General features: G+C 39.3%; 1 protein-coding gene across 3 annotated transcripts in view; it reads left to right on the forward strand.

Annotated features, from left to right (window-relative positions):
- The window catches only part of LOC108717206 (kelch-like protein 29), a 653,541-nt gene that overhangs the window by 548,243 nt on the left and 84,017 nt on the right, over positions 1 to 21,281 (forward strand). For all 3 annotated transcript variants that reach the window (XM_018264051.2, XM_041563572.1, XM_041563573.1), the window contains 2 exons: positions 11,036 to 11,235; positions 13,970 to 14,229. In XM_018264051.2, the coding sequence (XP_018119540.1) occupies positions 11,036 to 11,235; positions 13,970 to 14,229 (460 nt within the window). The remainder of the gene's footprint in view (positions 1 to 11,035; positions 11,236 to 13,969; positions 14,230 to 21,281) is intronic.

Consider the following 21,281-nt stretch of genomic DNA (forward strand, 5'->3'; position numbering starts at 1 on the left):
AGAAAGAAATTCCTTATTTTCTACCTCTTTATCCTTCTTTTCTCCTTCATTTTATTTCTCCCCCTCCCCTTATCCACCTTCCCTCGTTATCTCTGCTTTACTCCATGAGAAATTAGCCAATGGATTTTTGTTTTTTATAAAAAAGCAGTGGCGGTGGCTGAGATCTTCCGGAAGTTCCCAGCTTTGTATTGTCTACAATACAAAGTATTCCAAGCCACTCCGGTGCCGACAGGCTAATTTGTTCTGCGAGAAAAAGAACCAAGAGAATAGAACTATAGGCAGCAAAACTTAAGGGCAGGTCTTTTAATGTCAGGATTGTATTAAAAAAGGAAAGACTTGTCCAGGTCTGCAGATGGCTATGTTGGGCTGAGCACAGACACCTCGTGTTTACTTTATGAGAAGGCAAATAGTAGCTGGAATGAAAGGACTGGACTCCCGTGGCCTTTTTTCTATTAAAAACTTCCCGCCCGCGTTTTCTCTGAGGAAATTGCTCAATGCTCAGTGTGAAGGATTTAACAGCGACCATGTTGAATTCAGCTTAGATTGCTTTTATTTTAGTCATTTAAAATAACACAATGAAAAGAGATTTCCAATTGCTTTTTTCAGTATAATAACCAAATAATAATAAAAATAAAGATTAAGTAGGCCAGTCCGACCAACAGTTTGTTATTGAAATAAGGGATGGGAAATGTAGAAATGTAGAACATATCTAGTCTTATGACAAGGCTTTCCACTATATGTTGGAGCATTGCTGATGGGATTTTAGCATCAAGATCAATATTGAGGCTGGACACTAAAGTTGGGTTAAAGTCAAGGCTCTGGGAAGGCCATATCTTTCACTCCTCTCGTAGCAAAATCTGGATGGAGCGCAATTTGTGTATCATGCTGAAGCAGGAATGAGCCTCTTACAAACTGTTGCCAGAGGATGTGATGTGATGTAGCAATAAGAAGCCATGGGTAGACCACACCACGAAGACCAGCCCCTCACTACTATTCCTCCCCACCAACCTTTTAGGGGGACGATTAGATAGTCAGTTAGTGTTTTTCCAGGCACCAGCCACACCCAGCCATCAGATGGAAAACTCATCACTCCCATTTCCACAATTCTAGAGTCCAGTGGCATGTATTTAAAGGATTAGTAAACCTTTAAAAAAAGTGCATGTAAAATTGACGAAGGTGCTATTCTAAGCACTTTTGTAATGTACATTCACTACTTATTTTGTTTTTATTCCAAGATATTAAGGGATACCTGTACTGTTAATAGTATTACATTTTGTTACAACAGCGCCACCTGCTGGTCAGTTTCCCACCAGTCTGACCACCAAGTAGTCAAGGAAGTTGTCAGGAGAAAGAAAGAGGCTGCCCTGATGTTCTTCTGCTTCGGAAAAAAATTAGAAACCTTTCTTAAATCTTTCCTAAGCAGAAGAACATCAGAGCAGCCTAAATAAATAGGGAATGTACATTACAAAAGTGCTTACAATAGCACCTTTGTCAATTTTACATGCACTTATTTTAAAGGTTTACTTATCCTTTATAACACTGCAATAGGCTATTGGGGTTAAAAAGAATATTAATGTATAATGAATAGCATCCCTTTCAATGTGTTATGGCGTAAATGCAAATACCTTTAGCTGATTGGAAATTTGTACATATGTGAGTTTTTCTAGAATTTCCCTCATGGCCAGCCTCCCATTGTCAGTAATGGATTCATACAGAAAGGCTCAGACTCCATTGACTGTAACAATTTCACTGCTTAAGATCTCTGGGGGATTGCAAATGTTTTATTATGTGGACTTTCTGGTAGCGGCTGGTAGATGTTACAGGATTTTTATTGAACTCTGCCCCTGTAGTAGCTAAACGCGTACCATGACGGCATATCACTGATGTATTCATCAGACCTGATATAAAGATTGCAGACATTTCTCATAATATCACATCTATCAAATCTAAGGATGGTTCCTGGATTTAGTATTTTAAAAGCAAATTTCATAAAGCAATTAGAGGTAAATACAAGTAAGCTTTTATTTTTGTTTCTTGTAGAGTCTACAAAATCTGTAACTGAAATGATAGATGAGAGTTGTAGATCTACTGTACAACCCAAGCAACGCTAACTAAGGGGCTGATATACTAACATTAGAATCTTACTTTGTGTCGTGATTTGAGAAAATCATGGTTTATAATGTTGAGTTCTGCTTTCATTTTCGGGAAAAAATCTATAATAATGATCATTTTAGTTGAGGAAAATGGTTGTACATGGAAAGCCACCTGAGATAAGTTTCCCCCATTTGTTCTAGGTCCTTATACTAGGGGTGGACAGAGTCTATACATTTTTCAATCTTAACACTGAATCCTCTCCAAAAAGATTTGGTCAGATATCAATCCAAAATTAAAACCTAATGTTTGAATTCAAATTTAGGTGAAATCCCAAAAAATTGCATCTTGTAAAGCAGTGATTCCCAACCAGTGGCTCGTGAGCACATGTTACTCACCAAGCCTTTGTATGTTGCTCTTAGTGGATTCAAACCAGGGGCTTATTTTTTAATTCCAGGCTTGGAAGCAAGTTTTAATTGCATAAAAACTAGATATACTGCCAAACAGAGCTTCTTGTAGGCTGCCAGTCCATATAGAGGCTACCAAATAGCCAATCACAGCTCTTATTTGGCCATTGGACTTTTTCATGCTTGTGTTGCTCCCCACCCCTTTTACATTTGAATGTGGCTCATCGGTAAAAAAAAGTTGGGGACCCCTGCTGTAAAGGATTCGGGCATTCAGCCAGTTCCTGGTTTTGTTCGCATCCCATAGTTTTATTTACAAGGTTCTTTAGCTTTTTTCATGAGCCCAGTTAGTAGTAAGGTGCCCCCATTATTGATATGAATGTTGCAACAATATGATAACATGATGGTCATGGTAACCCTACCATAGTTCTGATGATATCCCATACCACAAGTAAGAATTTACCTTCAAGTCTCTTCATAACAAACATCCCCCAAAAGCCGAGCTTTGTGTCAGCCCAATAGTATGACTGCATTAGTGTCTTCTGGAAAGTTCTGCTGCTTTGGAAGTCTGCAGGAATGGTTAAAAGTCCCACAGTAAGGGGAACATAAGGATGTGAAATTCAGTAGTAAATGTTTTATATGTGGAGACTTAATGAACAAAGGAATTTAGTAATAAAATATCAAAAAAATAAAAAAAAACCTGTCCTTCACTTTCAGCCTGCATTTCTTCTACACGCTACATTCCAACCAGAAAATTTGTCCCAAAATAAATACATCTCCAGCATCCTTGAGTTCAGCATTCTTCTCTGTATAACAAAGGTATCTACTTAGTGGTGTATTTTACCTTGAAAAATGTATACAGACAACAACTGAATAACTTGTCATCACATCTACAATTTTACAATTCCCACTCCGGGATGCTTTGTGCTGAAATTACTCCATTTCAGCTTGATATATTCCCGTTGATATATTTGCCTTTACATACTTGACTAGCACTGGTGGCACCTTCCATGGAAATTCATTCAGGATGAATTGGTACTTTCAGAAAGTTGGAATAGTTTAATTCTATTATTTGGTGTCATTTAAGAAAATATTTTCTTTCAACGCCTACTGGCTGACACTCGGAGGCAGATTTTTTGAATTTTTTCATGGTCAAAACTGTCAAATTCGACTAGGGAATTATCCAAGCTCAATAAGAGTTTTTTTTAAAAAAAAAAAAAAGAATCCAAGTCGAGATTTTATCAGATTCAACTATTCGCCACCTAAAACCTGCCAAATTCATGTCTAAGTCAATTGGAGCAGTCCAGGGACCAATTTGGAGATGTTTGTACCTTTCCTGACAATCTCTTTCTTCCTCATTTCGGGGAAAATACTCAAATTGAGTTTGGTTGAATCAATCGAATTTGATTCAAGTTTATAGGTCGGTAAAATTTGTCCGCGTTTTAGATGTTAGATTTTTTTCTTCATTAACCCCCCAGTCAAATTTCAAATATATTCAAATTTAAGGGAGTTTAAACAACTCACATGAATTCGAAATTCGACCTTTGATAAATGGGCCTCCCCAGTGTGAAGTGCAGTTGTATGTGGGCAAGGGAGCTTAGTACTTTCATCATTTGTTATCCCCCACTTACTCTTATCCCTTACCTCTAACTCTGGACCAACCCCAGTGTCGGACTGGGATGCCAGGAGCCCACCAGAAAACTTTAGGTTGAGGGTCCACTTTCCAAACTATTATACCTCCTCTCCTCACTCAACCTCTTTATTCTCCTTGTCTCTTTTCTCTACATACTATTCTCTATTCTTCCATTATCAAGCCTCTTTATTCCCATAAAGAAATAGAGAATGACCATAAAACAGGTCAAAAGATTAGAAGCAGGAGGGCCCACTGACACCTTGGCCCACCAGGAGTTTTCCTGGTATCCAGGTGGGCCAGTCCGACACTGACCAACCCTCCTCTTTGGCCCTGAGTAGCTGTCACATTGTTGGGCCACTGCCATCTTCCTTCAGCCTCCCAGACTTACATTTGTGCCTTAGTCACCGTTTTGGCACGTGTGCAGCACGAAACTTTTCCAGAGATTTCTCTTCTTCACATGGACCATATCTGATGCATGGGATTCGTTGGAAGCTAGTGGAAGATGGCTGCACCCTTCCTGCTGATAACAACCATGGGCCTGGGTGTTTTTTTAAAAAAAGAGGAGGGCTGTCCTGGAGTAGGACATAAGCGATTAGAATAATTGGGGGATTGCATAATAAACTGGCACCCCCAGTGACCCAAACTTATCCTCTAAAGGAAAGTTCCACAATCAAATTTAGTGAAAAGCAGCAACGTAAAGCTGGCTACAGTATGGAATACTATTTAAAGTGGTGGTGTTTTGGGGAAAAACATAATTTTTGTGTATGTAATAATAAACTAGGTCCTTATAATGTTCTATTTATTTACAGAAAACACTTATCTATTAATGCAAAATATTTTGTTCAGGGCCACAGTTCTAGACTGTCATTTTGCATTACCTAGAACACACTTCAGGTGAACCTGCACCAGATTTAGCACACGGAAAGGCAAAGATCTGTTTGGATGATAACTCTTCAGCTCATGATTGGCCATTAGATGTGACAGCCTGGAATTTGTTAAGCAGGTGCCATCTGTCATAGCTGGATGTGTGCTGTGGGGGCAATGACCTGGATACGGTACAATATAAATAGCTAGACATATTTCATGTTTATTTCTTAGATAGGGCAGAGAGCTGGAAATGAGGAGTTTTATCAGATTCAACTGACTGAATTATACAGAATATACAGCTATGCAGGTATGGGACCCCTTTATCCAGAATGCTCGAATGGACCGGGGGTTTTCTTCATAAATAATCTTTCTGTAATTTGGATCTTCATACCTTAAGTCTACTAGAAAATCATATAAACATTAAATAAACCCAATAGGCTGGTTTTGCTTCCAATAAGGATTAATTATATCTTAGTTGGGATTAAGTACAATGTACTGTTTTATTATTACACAGAAAAAGGAAAATCTTTGGATAAAATGGAGTCTATGGGAGACAGCCTTTCTGTAATTCTGAGCTTTCAGGATAATGGATCCCTTACCTGTATATGTGAGCAGCGATTTATATCACCCGTTTGCTGTACAGGTATTTAAAATAAAGTCCTGGATTTTGTCATTGATACAGATGACTGTGTAACTGATGTGATGAATGATCTTAAGGCATTTCCACTGTATCTAGGATATTGAACAAAGCTTGACTTTAAAGTATCAATAAGGTTACTCTCTTCTTATGTCCACCTAAGAGCTGGGACTGTGATATAGGGTAATAGTTACTGGATCCTGTCCACTTGACATTGCTTGATGGTTAATACTACTATTAGACAAGTGGAATGGCCCTTAAAGCATGTCATGGGTCACTCACTAACACTATTACCCACTTGGAGTTGAACCAGGGACCTTTAGATTGCTATGGATTCTTCAATACATTTACTCTGTTTGAGTTTATGGGTCAAAGTTTTGATATCCTTATTAGTTTTCTGGTAGGTATAGTCTTCTCAGATGTTACTAATCTGACCACAGGTGATCAGAGTTTAGCATCAGACTCCCTATATATAATGCCCTACCTACATATCCTTTATAATCCCCAGCTCTGAGCTCCCTAGATTCCCTATGTAGATCAAGTCTGTTTGTTCCTTGATGCACTGACCTCCTTTTCCTGAATTCTACTCTTTTATTCTAGTTCCTGACTCTTGCCCTTTGCAACAATGTTCTGTTTTTGACTGTGGCTTATTCTTGTTTTTCCTATGATCCTTTGGTTGGTTGTCCTGTTCTGACCATCTGAGTACACTTAACTCTGTCTATACTGGCTCCTTTCCTGAGTTTAATGACTGTGTCTCACTCACCCTAGTGGGAGTCTATGGATTTTAGAGCAGTAAGTCTTGGCAGCGCCCAAGTAGTTGAGCACCAGGGCCTAATCGAAAGATGTCTGTTTTAGACAGAAGAACAATGGCATGGAGAAACTGGTGATGCTTGTAGTTGGCCAAACAAGGGGACAGATTGAATTTTAACCTTTTTTTTGGTCAAAACTCTCATATTAGAAATTGGAAATAATTCAAACTCGAAACGAATTTTAATTTGCCACCTAAAACCTGACGAGTTCATTAATAAGTCAATGGGAGAGGTCCAGTGACCCCCTTGAAGATGTTAATAGGCTTCCTGACATTTGAGTTTTTTTCAGAGAAAAAACTCGATTCCAGTTTAGCCTAATTAGATTTGAATTTGATTCGAGCTTTTGGGTCGGTAATATTTTAGATACTCGTGTTTTTTTTTTAATAATTAACCACCCAATCGAATTGCGAGTACATTCGAGTTTACTAGAGTTAAAAAAAAAGTCACATGAATTCTAAATTCAACCTTTGATAAATGGTAGAGAGCTCTGAGACCTATCCGAGAAAGGTGTTAGTGATGTATATGAGGATTTTAGAAGGGGTGGGTTTGGAGAACTATTCCACTAATGCTCCAATGGCTGCATAAAGCTCTCTCATATAACTTTTTTATATGGCACAAAGTCTACACAGATTGGCATCAGCCACATCTGATATCTCAGGTTATTATGACTAAGGAGAACCTTTATTCATGTTGCACTAAAATTAAATTACAGTAAAAAAAGGACTTCATTTGTTTCCTTTTTGCCTTTGTGCGCTTGGATGAAGGGATCTTATCACTGGCTCTACTGAATTGTTAATATTAGTCATGTGAGCCTTCAGTCAGCTCAAAATTGTGTAGGAATCACATGGGTTTTCAGTTTGTTTTTATGGAATCAAGGCTGCATCTTTTAGCTGCCACTCTGATGTCCCCAATGCACGGGGTTGTGTTGTGATGCGGGTTGCCATGCAGGACTCTCACTTTATTATCAGGAATTTCTTCTTTTAGAAAGCTTCTGTATGTCACATGGATGGGAAAAAGTGAAATTATTCTAAAGCAGTTTCCTATTCACCAAACTCCAAATGTGTTCCCCAGAATCCCGCATGAGCACAGGTGGATCCATAAGTGCTTCTGTCATTTTAATTGGCCGGGCACAGCTGGAACAGGCATTTTCTTAAAATTCTAACTGATTACACGTTCTGGAAAATGGCAGATTAATGCTCTACCAGAAGGGAAAAAAACACCTGATGGCCTCATAATGCAATTTATTGAATAATGTGCTTTGTAATATCACACAAAAGGAAACAGGCGCACATTAGTAAATTTTCCTTTTCTTTGATTTTACAGAGAAAGGAAATAGCTCGGTAGCACAATGGCTTTTTTTTTTTTACATTTTATTGGCATTATTAAGAATAACAATCCGGCTCTTCAAGAACATAAATTATTAGCAAAATTAAGTGTTTGGCTTTGAGTGCTATATTAAAACCATGAAATGCATTCACCTATGTGGAAGGTCAGTTTGACGTGTTCTAGTGGTTTGGTTTATGATTTTAGCTTTATGTTACGTGGTTAAAGAACTTGGTAACTGGACACGTGCAGATGCTTGGGCTGGCGGGTGGGTGTTTCATTTTTATAAAGATAACTGTCTTTAAAAAAAGGGTTTCCACAGCTTTCTAAATATTTTAAATACATTTAGTAGCCCCTCCAGCGTATGCTAAATTGCTTAAATTTCTCCTTCTATTATGTGTCTTTGTGAATGAGGGAGGAGTTAGTAAGAAACATGGCAGCCGTCATTCTATGTTTATTTTTACTTGTTCCTTTTTTTATCATGAAAAAAAAAAAAAACAATGCCATCAACTGAAATCAGCATATTGATTTAGACATGTCACGTGCTCCGCTTTCTCTTTTTTATGGTCTGATTTCTCACAAACCATATGTGGGGGGCTTTCAAGTCTTTTCTCCCATTGCATCCAATCGTCAGGCAGCATATACTGGTCTGTTGTTTGAAACCAAATAGCTCATCAGTTACTATGGGTTACAAGACCTGAAGTAATATGAGCTCTGGTCAATGAGAAATACGAGCTGGACAGTTGCAATCTTTAGCAACTAAACAGCAATAGGAAGCCACCATAGTGGCACAAGAATACACATTTAATTAACCACATTGTATAGTCGATCAACTTTTCATTGTGTAAACCTTGTCCATGGCTCCTCTTCAGACAGACTAATAAACTTGCTGTCTCCCATGAGCTGATGACTGAAGGTCTTCAATAACTTGTTCGGTTAATTGAACGCCTGAAATGCACAGAACACTTTCGACCTCAATGCACTTGTCTGAAGGTTGGTGAAGTTAATGAAAGCAAATAAATATATATTTTCTTACAAATAACCTGCTTTTTTCCCTTTCCTCTTTCATTACCATTTGATTTAATGACTTCTTTACTATTTCAGGAGTATCTGATCCTAACGTTGCAGCTTTCCCCATGCATTGTTGGCTAAACCCAACATCATCAGTAGCTGGCAGAGCACTAATTGACACTTCCACATGCAGGCCTAATTCTGATTCCAAATTGTTTAGCACTTTATGCAGGAAAAGTCTTGAACAAAAGGATGGCTGCTGGCTTCCTGTGGCAGAGCGGGATGACTCCCTTCCCACCCCTACTTCTGCTCTAACCATTTTTGTCTGTCAACCTTGTCTTGTATTCCGTTTCCAAAGCATTTCCACTAAGGTCTTCCTTTGAGTGCCTGAAGGGAACAATATATTTTAAAACCAAAACTTCTATATAAATGTCTGCCATTCCAAATTGATTACTTTCTATTTTATGCTTAGGTTTTATCAGAATGAAAGGGTAGGCAAATGACACAGGAGGATAGGGCTACAGAGCATATGTTTTAAGGCTACTCCTTGATCCTCCAACTACTTCTGAACAGTGTTCCCCTGGAATACTAGTACCAGCTCCACAAAAGCTGGAGGAGGTAAAACTTGGAAATCCCATTGGTAGTAGTCCTCTATTAAGACTGGGCCGGCATGTTTTTCCTGGCTCCTGCTCTGATCAAATAAGATATATTTGGAATGAAATTATATTATATTTACTCCATTATACCTGTTGGAGCTGTTGTGTTGTCCTCTTTATCAGCCACATTCTTCATTCATTCAAGTGCAGCTGATGACTAAGGATAAAATTGCATTAGTGACTGTAATAAACAAATGTAGATATAGTAAGAAGGAATGTTCTACTGAAGATCAAATGTTTCACCTGAAACTAATTTATGCAACGAAAGACACCTAGTTAACGCAATGCTTGGAGTGTCCTGAGCAAACTAGTGTAATCCATAAAGCTTGATGGGATCAAAATCAACTCCACTCTCCTAATCTACCATACATAGTCAGCTTGGTTGAAAACCAAGCTGTCCATCAAGTTCAACATTTTAAGTCCAAATATAACCTGCCTAACTGATATTTGATCCAGAGGAAGGCAAAAAGCCCCATTTGAAGCCTCTCCAATTTGCCTCAGAGGGGGAAAAAATCCTTCCTGAATCCAAAATGGCAATGGGACCAGTCCCTGGGTCAACTTGTATCTCCCATAACCCTGTATTCCCTCACTTGCTAAACACCATCCAACCCCTTCTTATACCTATCTAATGTATCAGCCTGTACCACTGATTCAGGGAGACAATTCAACATCTTCACAGCTCTCACTGTAACAAACCCCTTCCCAATATTTAGGCGGAACCTCCTTTCTTCTAATCGGAATGCATGACCTTGTGTCAGCTGTAAAGACCTACTGGTGAATAAAGCATTAGAGACCAAAACTGTACGGCAAATTCTAGATGGAGCCTTACCAGTGCTCTATACAGTGGAAGAATGACCCCCCTCCTCCCGTGAATTTATGCCCCTTTTAATAAAGCTCAAGACCTTATTTGCCCTTGAAACTGCTGACTGGCATTGCTTGCTACAGCCAAGTTTATCATCTACAAGGACTCTCCTGTTTCTCCTTGAGGCTGCATAATGTAGTCTCAGGCTTATTACCAGATCTGCATGATATTTTTAAGAATGTGGGTGATGGATCCCCATACTGTGAACAAAAAGAGCATCAAAAATATAATTTTAACAAACAGCTTAGCACAATCTTCCATTCTCATTTAATGTAACAATAGACTTCCAGATTAGAAGGAATTTTAGCATGTCAGCATATCAACTCCAATTGTTTAAATTTCTGCTGCATAATTAATGCTGGTATTAAAATGTATTGTTTCCCTTTGAAAACTAACATTGTGCGCCATTTTCATTAACTCCGGCTCATACTTTTTCATTTGCTGCTTTTTTTTTATTTTGCATGAGAATGCAGAAACCACTAGCAATAAAGCCTGTGTTTTGTTTTAGTCGTGTGGTTTTATTTCCTTTGAATGAATTCAAACCTCGCTTCTCTTTCAGATCCTGTTAAAGATCAGTTATTTAAAATGACAATATTCTTCAAATTACTTCTATAAATGAAAGAAATTAATGAAGTGTAAAGTGTATTTTTGTTTTCTTTCTCTCGACTTGCTCGATATTGAGAGCTGGTTTGAAAGGCGATGCGGGACGACCTCTAAGAATGTCCTTGTCTGATATTGCCAGGTCATCGAGAGACACGGCCAAAAATGGGGAGAAGCTGGAGTTGACTATGTCCAACATAAACGCCGAAGTCTTGGAATTGCTGCTGGAGTTTGTCTATACGGGTTCTCTCATAATAGATTCTGCAAATGCAAAAATCCTTTTGGAGGCTGCAAACAAATTTCAGTTTCATACGTTCTGTAAAGTCTGCATCTCATTCCTTGGTAAGATACATTGCTTGTGTTCCCCTCCCTAACCTTTCAGTTTTTTGTCTATTCTGAGGGATAAATCACATAATCCTATAATCCTATTCATTGCTATAGTTAAACCTTTTGTTTTCTTTCTTACTGTTTCCTTTTTTCTGTATTTATATCTATACGTTTGATGGAGGGAAGGAAAAGGCTCAGATGAAACCTTATGGAAGAGTAATGCTCATGTGTATATTAGAGGGAGAATTTGCAATCCCTTTTAGTGCGGGAGTCGTACCTATTGACCTGCTGTGGGAACCTTGACGGGTCCAGGGTGGCAGTAGTTCCAGGGCTTTCATGCATCAATGGGTGCAGCTGAAAACCCATTCATCAGAAGATGTGGTATGGTGCATTGGCAACCATGAGGAAGTGCAGGAGCATGTTTGAATTACATTTAGCAGTTTCATCTGTATATGACCCTTAGACTTTACTTATATTAGCAAAACCCATGGCTAGGATTAAGGCATCTGCCCGGGTCATAAAATGATATCCATTATATATTTCTTTTCAAATCTGCATGATAGCCATGGTTAAGGGCAGTGAGCAGTGTGAGGCCCATTTGAGGACACCGTTGACCTATAGTTTACTGTAGGGAAGCTGTTCCAAGGTTTCTGTTTGTGGTGGTGCAATGACAGGGCAAATTTCTCACTAAGGTGTTACTGCTGACATTGGAGTAAGGAAGTCTACTAAGATTTGGTAGTCTAGCTCAATGATCCTTGACTGCCCAGGTAAATCAAGCAAATTAATGACAAGACGGTGTTGCTGGTAAATAGCAAACAGGGGCGCTCCACCAATGAGGCGAGTTGAGGCACTCTCCTCAGGCAGCAGCGCCCCCCCTGTTTACCAGGGGCAGCAAAAATGGCTCTCCTGGTAACTAAGAGCCAAATTTCCACTTTTCAACCCAGAAATTCGGTTCTTCTAGTGCAGAGAGTGCAATTACGTTCTCTGTATTAGCGACGTGGACCACCCCCGACCCCTCCAGTGCAATGTGGACCGCCCCTCAGGCACTGAAGAGGTGAGTGCCGTGGAGAGAGGTGGGGGCAGCAAAAGGAAGGTCGTCTCAGGCGGCAAAATTACCAGGATCACCCCTGATAGCAAAGAGACTTTCTTTGATCACTTACTTAGAAAGCTGTTGACGTCAGTTTGTTTAACACACAACATAATGAGTAAGTTGCCCATCTAAACCTTGTTGAATAGGATTTTTAGATATTAAGACTTAAATGTATTGAACATAAACCATTAATCCTTACCAAATAACACTCAGCTCCTAGTGTTCTAAATAAGCCCGTTGACTCATAAATCAATGCCCCAAATAATACATCTTAAATGCTAGATGGCACTTTACATTCAATAAAGTCAAGTTAATTTTTGGTGATGATCTATTTCATCGAATTATGAAATCTACAAAATGAAAACAGATATGTAGAATCATAAATCATCAGAAATTACTGGGCAAGGTGGAGGAGGGACTGGAGATTAGAAAGAAAAATGATCCACCTAATTATGCCACCCGCATGATAATATTTAGAGAAATGGTTTGTTTTATGCTTTTCTACATCATGGAACAGGAGAGTCAGAACTAACCAAGAAGGCACATCCAATCACTTTAAACATGTTCTACTTATATATTACAAAATAGTGATGTGCGGATCCAGAAAAATAAATCCCGACCAACGGAGCCTATGATTAAGGGCGTTACTCCCGAAACCTGTCAGGCATGTTTGCTTAGCAGCCTGCTGCAATAAATAATTTTTACTCAGTGCTGCCTGATTCATGTTTGAGTGCCATGATACCACAGTTGGGATGCTGGAGGTGGAGCACCTGGATGTATAAGTTAATAGGAGCTGCATTAGAGGGATATCAAGCAGAGAGTGGCTCTGGAGCAGTTTTTCTTTCCTATTGCGACCCATGGGTAAACCTGTGGGTGTGTTGGGCCTGCCCACACATCAATATTACAAAATGCTTAAAGTGGTACAAGTAGGGCCTACTGCTCTTCTAAACTCCACAGTTGCCGAGCCTTTCACTAAGTCTTTGCCAAACTAAAGTTCCTAGGATATCTCAGCAGTTTATTCAAAAGTATTGAAAGCAAATAACCACTGGATATGAGGCAAAGATATCTTAAATGGTACATACATTTTGGAGTCCTAAAGAGCGCTAAATATAAGAAGAAAGTGTGAGAAATCTCAGGTACAACACCTTTGTTTCTTGAAGGTGCAGGTAGTGCAACCAACATGAGGTTCAGGCTGACCATTTACTAACTCTAGGCAATTATGCATCTTTGCAGCAACCAATCAGAAATTAGCTTTACAAAGTTGCTTCCAGTATATTGTTTACCTGGTGATAACACAATGACATGAGAGATGATTAGATGGGGACTTGAGAAATTAAAGGTCTAGGAGCATATTAGCGGGAAAGTTATAGGAGATGAGTAATGACCACCAATATGCTCCTAGACCTTTGGGGACGATTTTATAAGGATGTTTCATGAGCACCAAAATATATTTAAGTGAGATGGGGGACAGTGGAAGGGTTCGCCAATTTGATTAAGGAGACCAAAAATATATTATCTGCAGGTAAGAGAGAAACATTATAGTTATCATTTAATACTGGCCATATTTTGGATCTTCTGTGTTAACATGGATTTACTAACACTTTGTGACTCAGCCCACCAGTAACACTGGCATTCCAATTGTTTTGTTGTTTCTTTTAGAAAAACAGTTGACTGCCAACAACTGCCTAGGGATTTTAGCTATGGCCGAGGCGATGCAGTGCGTGGAACTATACAACATGGCCAAGGCTTACGCTCTGCAAAACTTCCCCGAGGTGGCCAATCAGGACGAGATCCTGAATATATCCAAGGAAGATTTTGTCTCCTACATCTCCAACGACAGTCTGAACACGAAAGCAGAGGAACTGGTCTATGAGGCGGTGATAAAGTGGATAAAGAAGGATCCCGGTAACAGAGCCCAGGTAGGAGCAATGGATGGAATTGTGGACCAGCCAATATGTTTGATATTTGGTTATTTAGAAACGTAAAGTATATCCCTGACATAAATGAATACCAGCAAAGCATTTCACGTAGAGCAGACCTAATCTTCCACCTATAGTAGACATCAGAAATTGTCATGAAATTATCTGTGCCACCCTGTGGCCAATCAGATCATTATATTATCAACAGGGCTCAACCAACCTGTAACTAATCTTAATTTGAAACTTTAATAGGCATAAACCAACTTATAGCCAATCAGAGTGTTGGAATTTTAAAATGGCTAGACCTGGCACAGCCTTTAGAAGCTATAATGCTCACAGTTAGACCAACCTGAAGACAATCGTTTAATAGGAGAGCCTAATCCTTGTGCCAGTAGAAATAGACTTGTAGGTTGTTGGGTTATGGCGGGATACCTGAATGTATAAAGACCAAGCCTCACTATAGCTGCAATATCTCTAATTACCCATCATCCTCAGGAAGCCAGTAATTATATAGTGAATAGTACCCCCTCTTGTAAAATATAAGGATATTATAAGCTTCTGAGGAGTTTCATGACCATATTCGCCGAGTGTTTTTATACAGGTCATGGAACTCCGAGGTAACTTCTAATATCCTCATATTGCGCAACTGGGGTTACTTTATTTATTATAATACACACATTTCAGTGAGTCATGTGACAGAAATGACATCAGAACTCACCGTTTATAACTGATGACATCAGAACTCACCGTTTATAAGGATATAATTTACAAGATATTCATGGCTTTTGTGTATTATTATAAAATAATTAAAGGATTCTGAGACTTGTGGTTCATCAACCGCTGAACAACTACCATTCACTTCCTCAGAACATGTTTCTTGTTTTCATGTCTCCGATCCAAGAATAATAGTTGGAAAAGACATAACTAGTCGTAGGTTTTTTCACCACCTTTTAAACTTTCCCTCATGGTGAAATATATCAGTCATATTTTTCCTTAGCAGGTCTATAACTCCAGCTTTTATTATTGCTTTAGAAAGCTTTCTGCCGCCTCCCTTCCTCCCCGGCTCTCGAACCCCCAGTGAAAAGATTATAAATTGTGTATTCTCTGCTATGTGTCACTGTGGCTCCTTCAGCAACAGCTTGGATAATGTTTATGCAGCAAAGCAGGTTGGACCCTTCACATGCCAGTCTGTTCCCACAACACAGGGATCTGCTTGTTGTTTGTGGATGGGTTTTTTTTCTTGTATAACAATTGCTCATTCTTTATTTTTTTTATTTTGCTTCATTATTAGAATATTTAACTTGTCTTTCTGCCTAATTTCTAAAGCTGGTTCCCCAGGCAGTGTTCACTGGGGGCATAACGGTGCTTGATCAGTTCCGATGAATGGATATGTTGGTTGTAAACAATACTGATGATGCACAAGTCTGTTATATTCCTGTAAAGGGAAATATACACTGCTTATAAATATGATTTGCTTTGAGCTTTCACTTAATTTTCTGTACATACTTAATACTTTATTTGATAGTGATGGGGCTAAGCCTGCTGTAGACCTGTGCCTCCATTGATGTATCTGCCCAGCCCTCCTCTCACATTATAAGATGGGGCCGGTTGGGCAAGGGCTTTATCATTTTTCTAAAACTTTGGGAGAAGTAAATTCCTGACTTGCTTATGAACAAGCATCAGTAAGGACTGCTAAAGGAACCAGGACTCTTGGGGGCAGATTTTACTTTGAAAATTTGCCAGCGACCTTCGCTACACTTCGCCAGTCGACAATTCACCCAGACAACGCTAATTCACTGGAATGCAGAGTTTTCTTGTGGGCACCGAATGCTGGAAACGTTTCGCTAGCGTTACTTTGGCAATGCGAACAATTGAAAGCGAAAATGCGCTAGTGTTCATTTCTGCCTAGAGAAAATTCGCTAGAGGTCTTGCACTCAGGTTCATTTGCATATGCCGGGAAATTTAAAGTTGAATGGACGTATATGTTGCAGCAAATACATTACATTACACAAGTCCAGGAAACCTTAATAAAGAAAATAGAGTTGTTATATTGCCCTACACATGAGCCCAGTGTATAGTTTATGTCCCATATGTTAGAAAATGTAGGGGGGAACCCGGTTACCCCAAAAAAAAATCTTAAGGACTTTTGCAGGCTATCACTCTGAAAAAAGGAAAAGACGCCAGCATTTTTTGGTCTTAGAAGCGTTTTCCATTAAAAATATGATGTAAGTAACAGGAGATTGAGGAAGATCTATGCAGTACGCTGGCACTTCGCCTGGTCTGAGCTGGCGAAGGCAAATCTGGCGAAAGAGGTAACGTTCAGTAAAATCCGCATTTCATTGCATTTGAGGAGTAACGTCCATTCAACTGGAAATTGCGAATGACCTCTAGCGTCTATGTCTTTCGCTAGCAAAGTGACGCCCGTGCCCATTTGTAAATTGACGATGTCCCTACGGGCGGTAACGCTAGCAAATTGACGCTAGCGTTAGCCACTTCGCCCTCGAGTAAATCTGCCCCTTGGTATCATGATGGTCTCAGATGAACAACAAAGTGGATTTGTCTTCCCATGTGAATATGTTCAGATACGCTGAAGAACAATTATTTAGCTTGTTCTTCTTTCTTTATTGGAATAGATACAAAAACATCTAACCTACTCGAGGTGTGTGAGATTTGCATTCCAGATCACCTAGCGACAGTAAATGGTATTGTCAGTATTGCCATTAGTAGCATTTACAGAACATTGGAAACTTTGCTTGTCTGTTCTACCCCTGCAACGAGGACTTTTAGCCCCCTAGAGTGAAATATGGGTGTTATTTTTAAGCTTGCTAGGAGCTAGGTTGGGGGCCCAAATCAAATGCCGTACCCTAAGAATAATCCGAGTATTCCATTTGTCAGACGGCCTTTTCTTCCGAATAAATTGAATAAATTGGGCAGCCCCCCGAAAAACACAATATACATAGATACCTTGGGGAATATTGTGCATTTGATTGACTGACAGTTAGCCGAGAGTAAAGTTCCTTTGTTCTCAAAGAATAGCCAGCGGAAGATTGTGGGAGTAATAACGTGTGATCCTTATTTACTGCTCTGCAGGTGCCCTTGTGCCTTTCTCTGCTTACATGAGCTGTCGTTTTATTAGTTGTGGGCTTGGTGCCCCTCCTGACGGCCATTTCACTGCTTCCCTCTTCATTCATCTGCCGCCAGAGTTTTAGTACTGATGTTACAGGATTTATTGCATGTTCTGTTAATGTGGCACAGCTATATGTATCTATACAGTCAGACAATGGGGGTTCTTGCGTGTTAGATCCCACAGTACTGACATTGTGTGCACAAAAAAGGGTCCCAGATAGGGGCAAGTGAACAGTAGAACAAATACTGGGGGATAGTAACAATACTGCAATGTAGCAGCAGTAGGGCCTTTCTGTTTTTGTTCCCCTCACATCATCTTCTGTCAATCTGGTCAGAAATCAAGCTCAAGGGAGTTGGCCGTTGTTGGACTATCCCCTCCCTTCGCGTGGAAAGGAAAGCACTCCAGCTCGCCCCCTCATTCGTTGCAATTGCAAATGGCAGGTTCAGATGGGGTTAATTTTCTAATATAGGTGCTAAATTGCAGCAGTGCTGTTACCAATAACTACCATTGTCAATTAATTGGGTTCATTACAAGTTAGAAAATGAAAACAAAGGTCTAATTGGTTGCTATGGGTATTGCTATAAGTAATCCATCGAATTAGATGTCTCTGACAAACTCTAGAACTGAGCCCTTTTCCTTACCAAACAGTGGAGCTAGTAGAACAATATCAGATTACTGACTCACAAAGAAGCGCTACAGTATCTCTATTCCTCAGAATTACAGTAGGTACCAGTAGAATGTAAAAGTGATTAACACAGTGATCTCCAACCTTTTTTAACTGTGAGCCACTTTCAAATGTAAAACAACGTTAGAGAGCAATACAAGCATGAAAAAAAGTCCCTGGAGGTGCCAAATAAGTGCTGTGATTGGCTATTTAGTAGCCCGTATGTAGAGTGTACTGCTCTGTATTGCAGTACACATGGTTTTTATTCAACCAAAACTTGCCTTCAAGCCTGGAATTCAAAATAACCACTGGGAGCCACGTCCAAAGGTTGGTGAGTAACTTGTTGCTTATGAGCCACTGGTTGGGGATCACTAAATTTGCATATAATGCATAGAAATCCTTTGTCCTGATATGGAGCAGAGTCTGCTCAAGCCACAAGATACACTGATTTTCTTTTTTGAATTTCATACAAACTTTCTAGGTAGCCCCCCCTGGTTTTCTGCATGTGTTAGTTTTGTACCTGCCCTTTGGCTCAACACACAAAGCAAAATAGACGGAGCATCATTGGATCAGTGGAATATAACTATCAGTCTAAAGCATAAGCAGTCATTGAAACTCAAATATAGACTATCAAGTTCACTCAAACTCAAGTATAGACTGTCAAGTTCACTAAACTCAAGTATAGACTTTCAAGTTCACTAAACTCAAGTATAGACTTTCAAGTTCACTAAAACTCAAGTTTAGACTTATCAAGTTCACTAAACTCAAGTTCACTAAACTAAAGTTTAGACTATCAGCAGCTTCACAGAAAGGCAGTGGTTGTTTATGGTTGTTGATGTGTCAATGTGTCAGTTGGGTCAAGTAGACTTGGGTTAGATTCCTGTGCCAGCACCTTTATTATTAAGGCTTCAGGTATTTTACCTGATGTTCATGTGGTTAATAATATATCTATGTAACTATGCATACATTCATTAATAAGTAGCCCAAGCTTTAAAGGGGTTGTTCACCTTTAAATTAATATTTAGTATGATGTAGAGAGTGATATTCTGTGATAATTTGCAATTGGTTTTATTTGCAATTGGTTTTATCAATTGTGGCCTTACAGAGCGTTTGTTTTTTAGATGGGGTCAATGACCCCCATTTGAAAGCTGGAAAGAGTCACAAGAAGAAAAGAAAAAGTGAAAAGTAGAATTGAAAAGTTGCTTAGAATTAGCCATTCTATAACATACTAAAAGTATATTTAAAGGTAAACCACCACTTTAATGCCAAAGTTGTTGGCAAAGCCAAGTCTACTTGACTTGGAACTACATGCAATGCTAAATTTGATCCCTATGCCCAGTAATATTACATTAATACAATCATGGCTGCATTTGAGTTTAGTGGCCGTCTCTCCATGCCACTATAACCTCGCAGATATCTCAATCCTATTCATAAAATTAATATGTGATGTTTTTTCAATCAACAGGAAAATAAAACAAGAGCTGTGATGCCTTCATTACTGCTTGTCCTTTCCCACATCATATAAAAGACATCATTTAAACACCTGCAAACCACTAATTATTTGCTCTGAACTTTTGCCACATTTCCATGGCAACAAACTATTGAATTTACTATTATTGTCTCACCGGTGACCCCTTAAATCTAACACTTTAATGGCATTCTGAAAAAACCATAGTAACCCGCACAATAAAACTGTCTTGCCAATCATAATTGCACCATTTGCCATCGATACGGTCAACATTCGCCTTTGGATTTGTGCAAACCCCCCCCCCAGCAGCTTGGAATTGTTTAACCGGAGTTGTCCCTGAATTCCAGTGTTTTTTAATCATATTTTTGGCAAAGCATTTAGAATGTTTTCAAATATTCATCCGTTAGACTGAACGGGCTAATTGTTACATTGTAGCAATGACTAACGAGGCTCGGGGAAAGCCCATTTGCCGTCTTTCTACCAGTCTTCTTCCGAAATCCGCCAGTCCCTACAGGGTTGGGTTAATTGGTTAAGAAGAAAAGCCGTAATTAATTTAAAGTGTAAACTGCAGGAGCACACAAATGGTTAATCCTCATTAAGAGAAACTAAAGTGCAAGTTTATGATTGAGGAATCTTGTAATCACGCATAGATTGAAAGTGCGCCCTTGATTGGAATTCGTTAAGGAAGACAACAAATATTTTTGTATAGTTAATTAAGCCTGAATTCTTCTCCATCTGAGTAGAATTATCAGTTCTGTTCTGCTGGAGCCAACTACGCTCATTCATTATTATACTATTCTTTATGGCACTACTGAACTGGTGCAATGTTGGCCCAGATATGGCAAATGAGGCCCCGCCTACTTACCCAGCATTCTCTTTTGGGGAACGATGGCTCCCAATAACCCTTGCCAAAAACGTCTTTATTTGTGTTCTGAGATTCCATTTCTTTTCTGCATGTACTTCTGACATGTTTCTCTGAAGAGGAAAGTATGTGTAGAGAGCCATGGGGGCGACAATTGATCCATGTTTGTACCAAAGCCTTTAGCAGGGAAGATCTGTACCCCTGACAATACCCCCCTTAGCTCCCCATCTTCCTTCTCTGCCTTACCTAAGCTTAGGGACCCGCTCCCAATATTCAGTATATATACAATATAACATTCATAGTTTTATTCTGATTAGTTATTTAATTAGATTCACATTACATGGCAACATATAATTAATTTTGCTTTAGAAATGATTCATAACTGTAGCCTCAGCCTAGATATAACCTCACTTTCCTCTAATATTTGGATGATTTCCCAAGTCCCGCTAGCTCAGCTTTTCAACCGCAGCCCAGAGCATACTGAGCATGTGCAGTGCCACTGACACTCAACAGATGGCCTCACAAGATCCAAGATGGGGAGCTTCTGTAGACAATTATGAAGGCCGGGATCATTAGTGTTATATGGAAACTCTGGACTGGTACAGTAATCTCAGTATATAAGATACAGGTATGGGACCTGTTATCCAGAATGCTCTGGACCTGTTGCTTTCCGGATAATGGATCTTTCCATAATTTGGATCTTCATATCTTAGGTCTAATAGAAAATCGTGTACAAATTAAATAAACCCAATAGGCTGGTTTTGCTTCAAATAAGGATTTATTATATCTTAGTTGGGATCAAGTTCAAGATACGGGCATGGGACCTGTTATCCAGAATGCTCTGGACCTGGGGCTTTCTGGATAATGGATCTTTCCATAATTTCGATCTTCATACCTTAAGTCTACTAGAAAATCATGTAAAAATTACATA

The sequence above is a fragment of the Xenopus laevis genome, chromosome 5L (assembly GCF_017654675.1).
Source record: "Xenopus laevis strain J_2021 chromosome 5L, Xenopus_laevis_v10.1, whole genome shotgun sequence".
NCBI classification, from domain to species: domain Eukaryota; kingdom Metazoa; phylum Chordata; class Amphibia; order Anura; family Pipidae; genus Xenopus; species Xenopus laevis.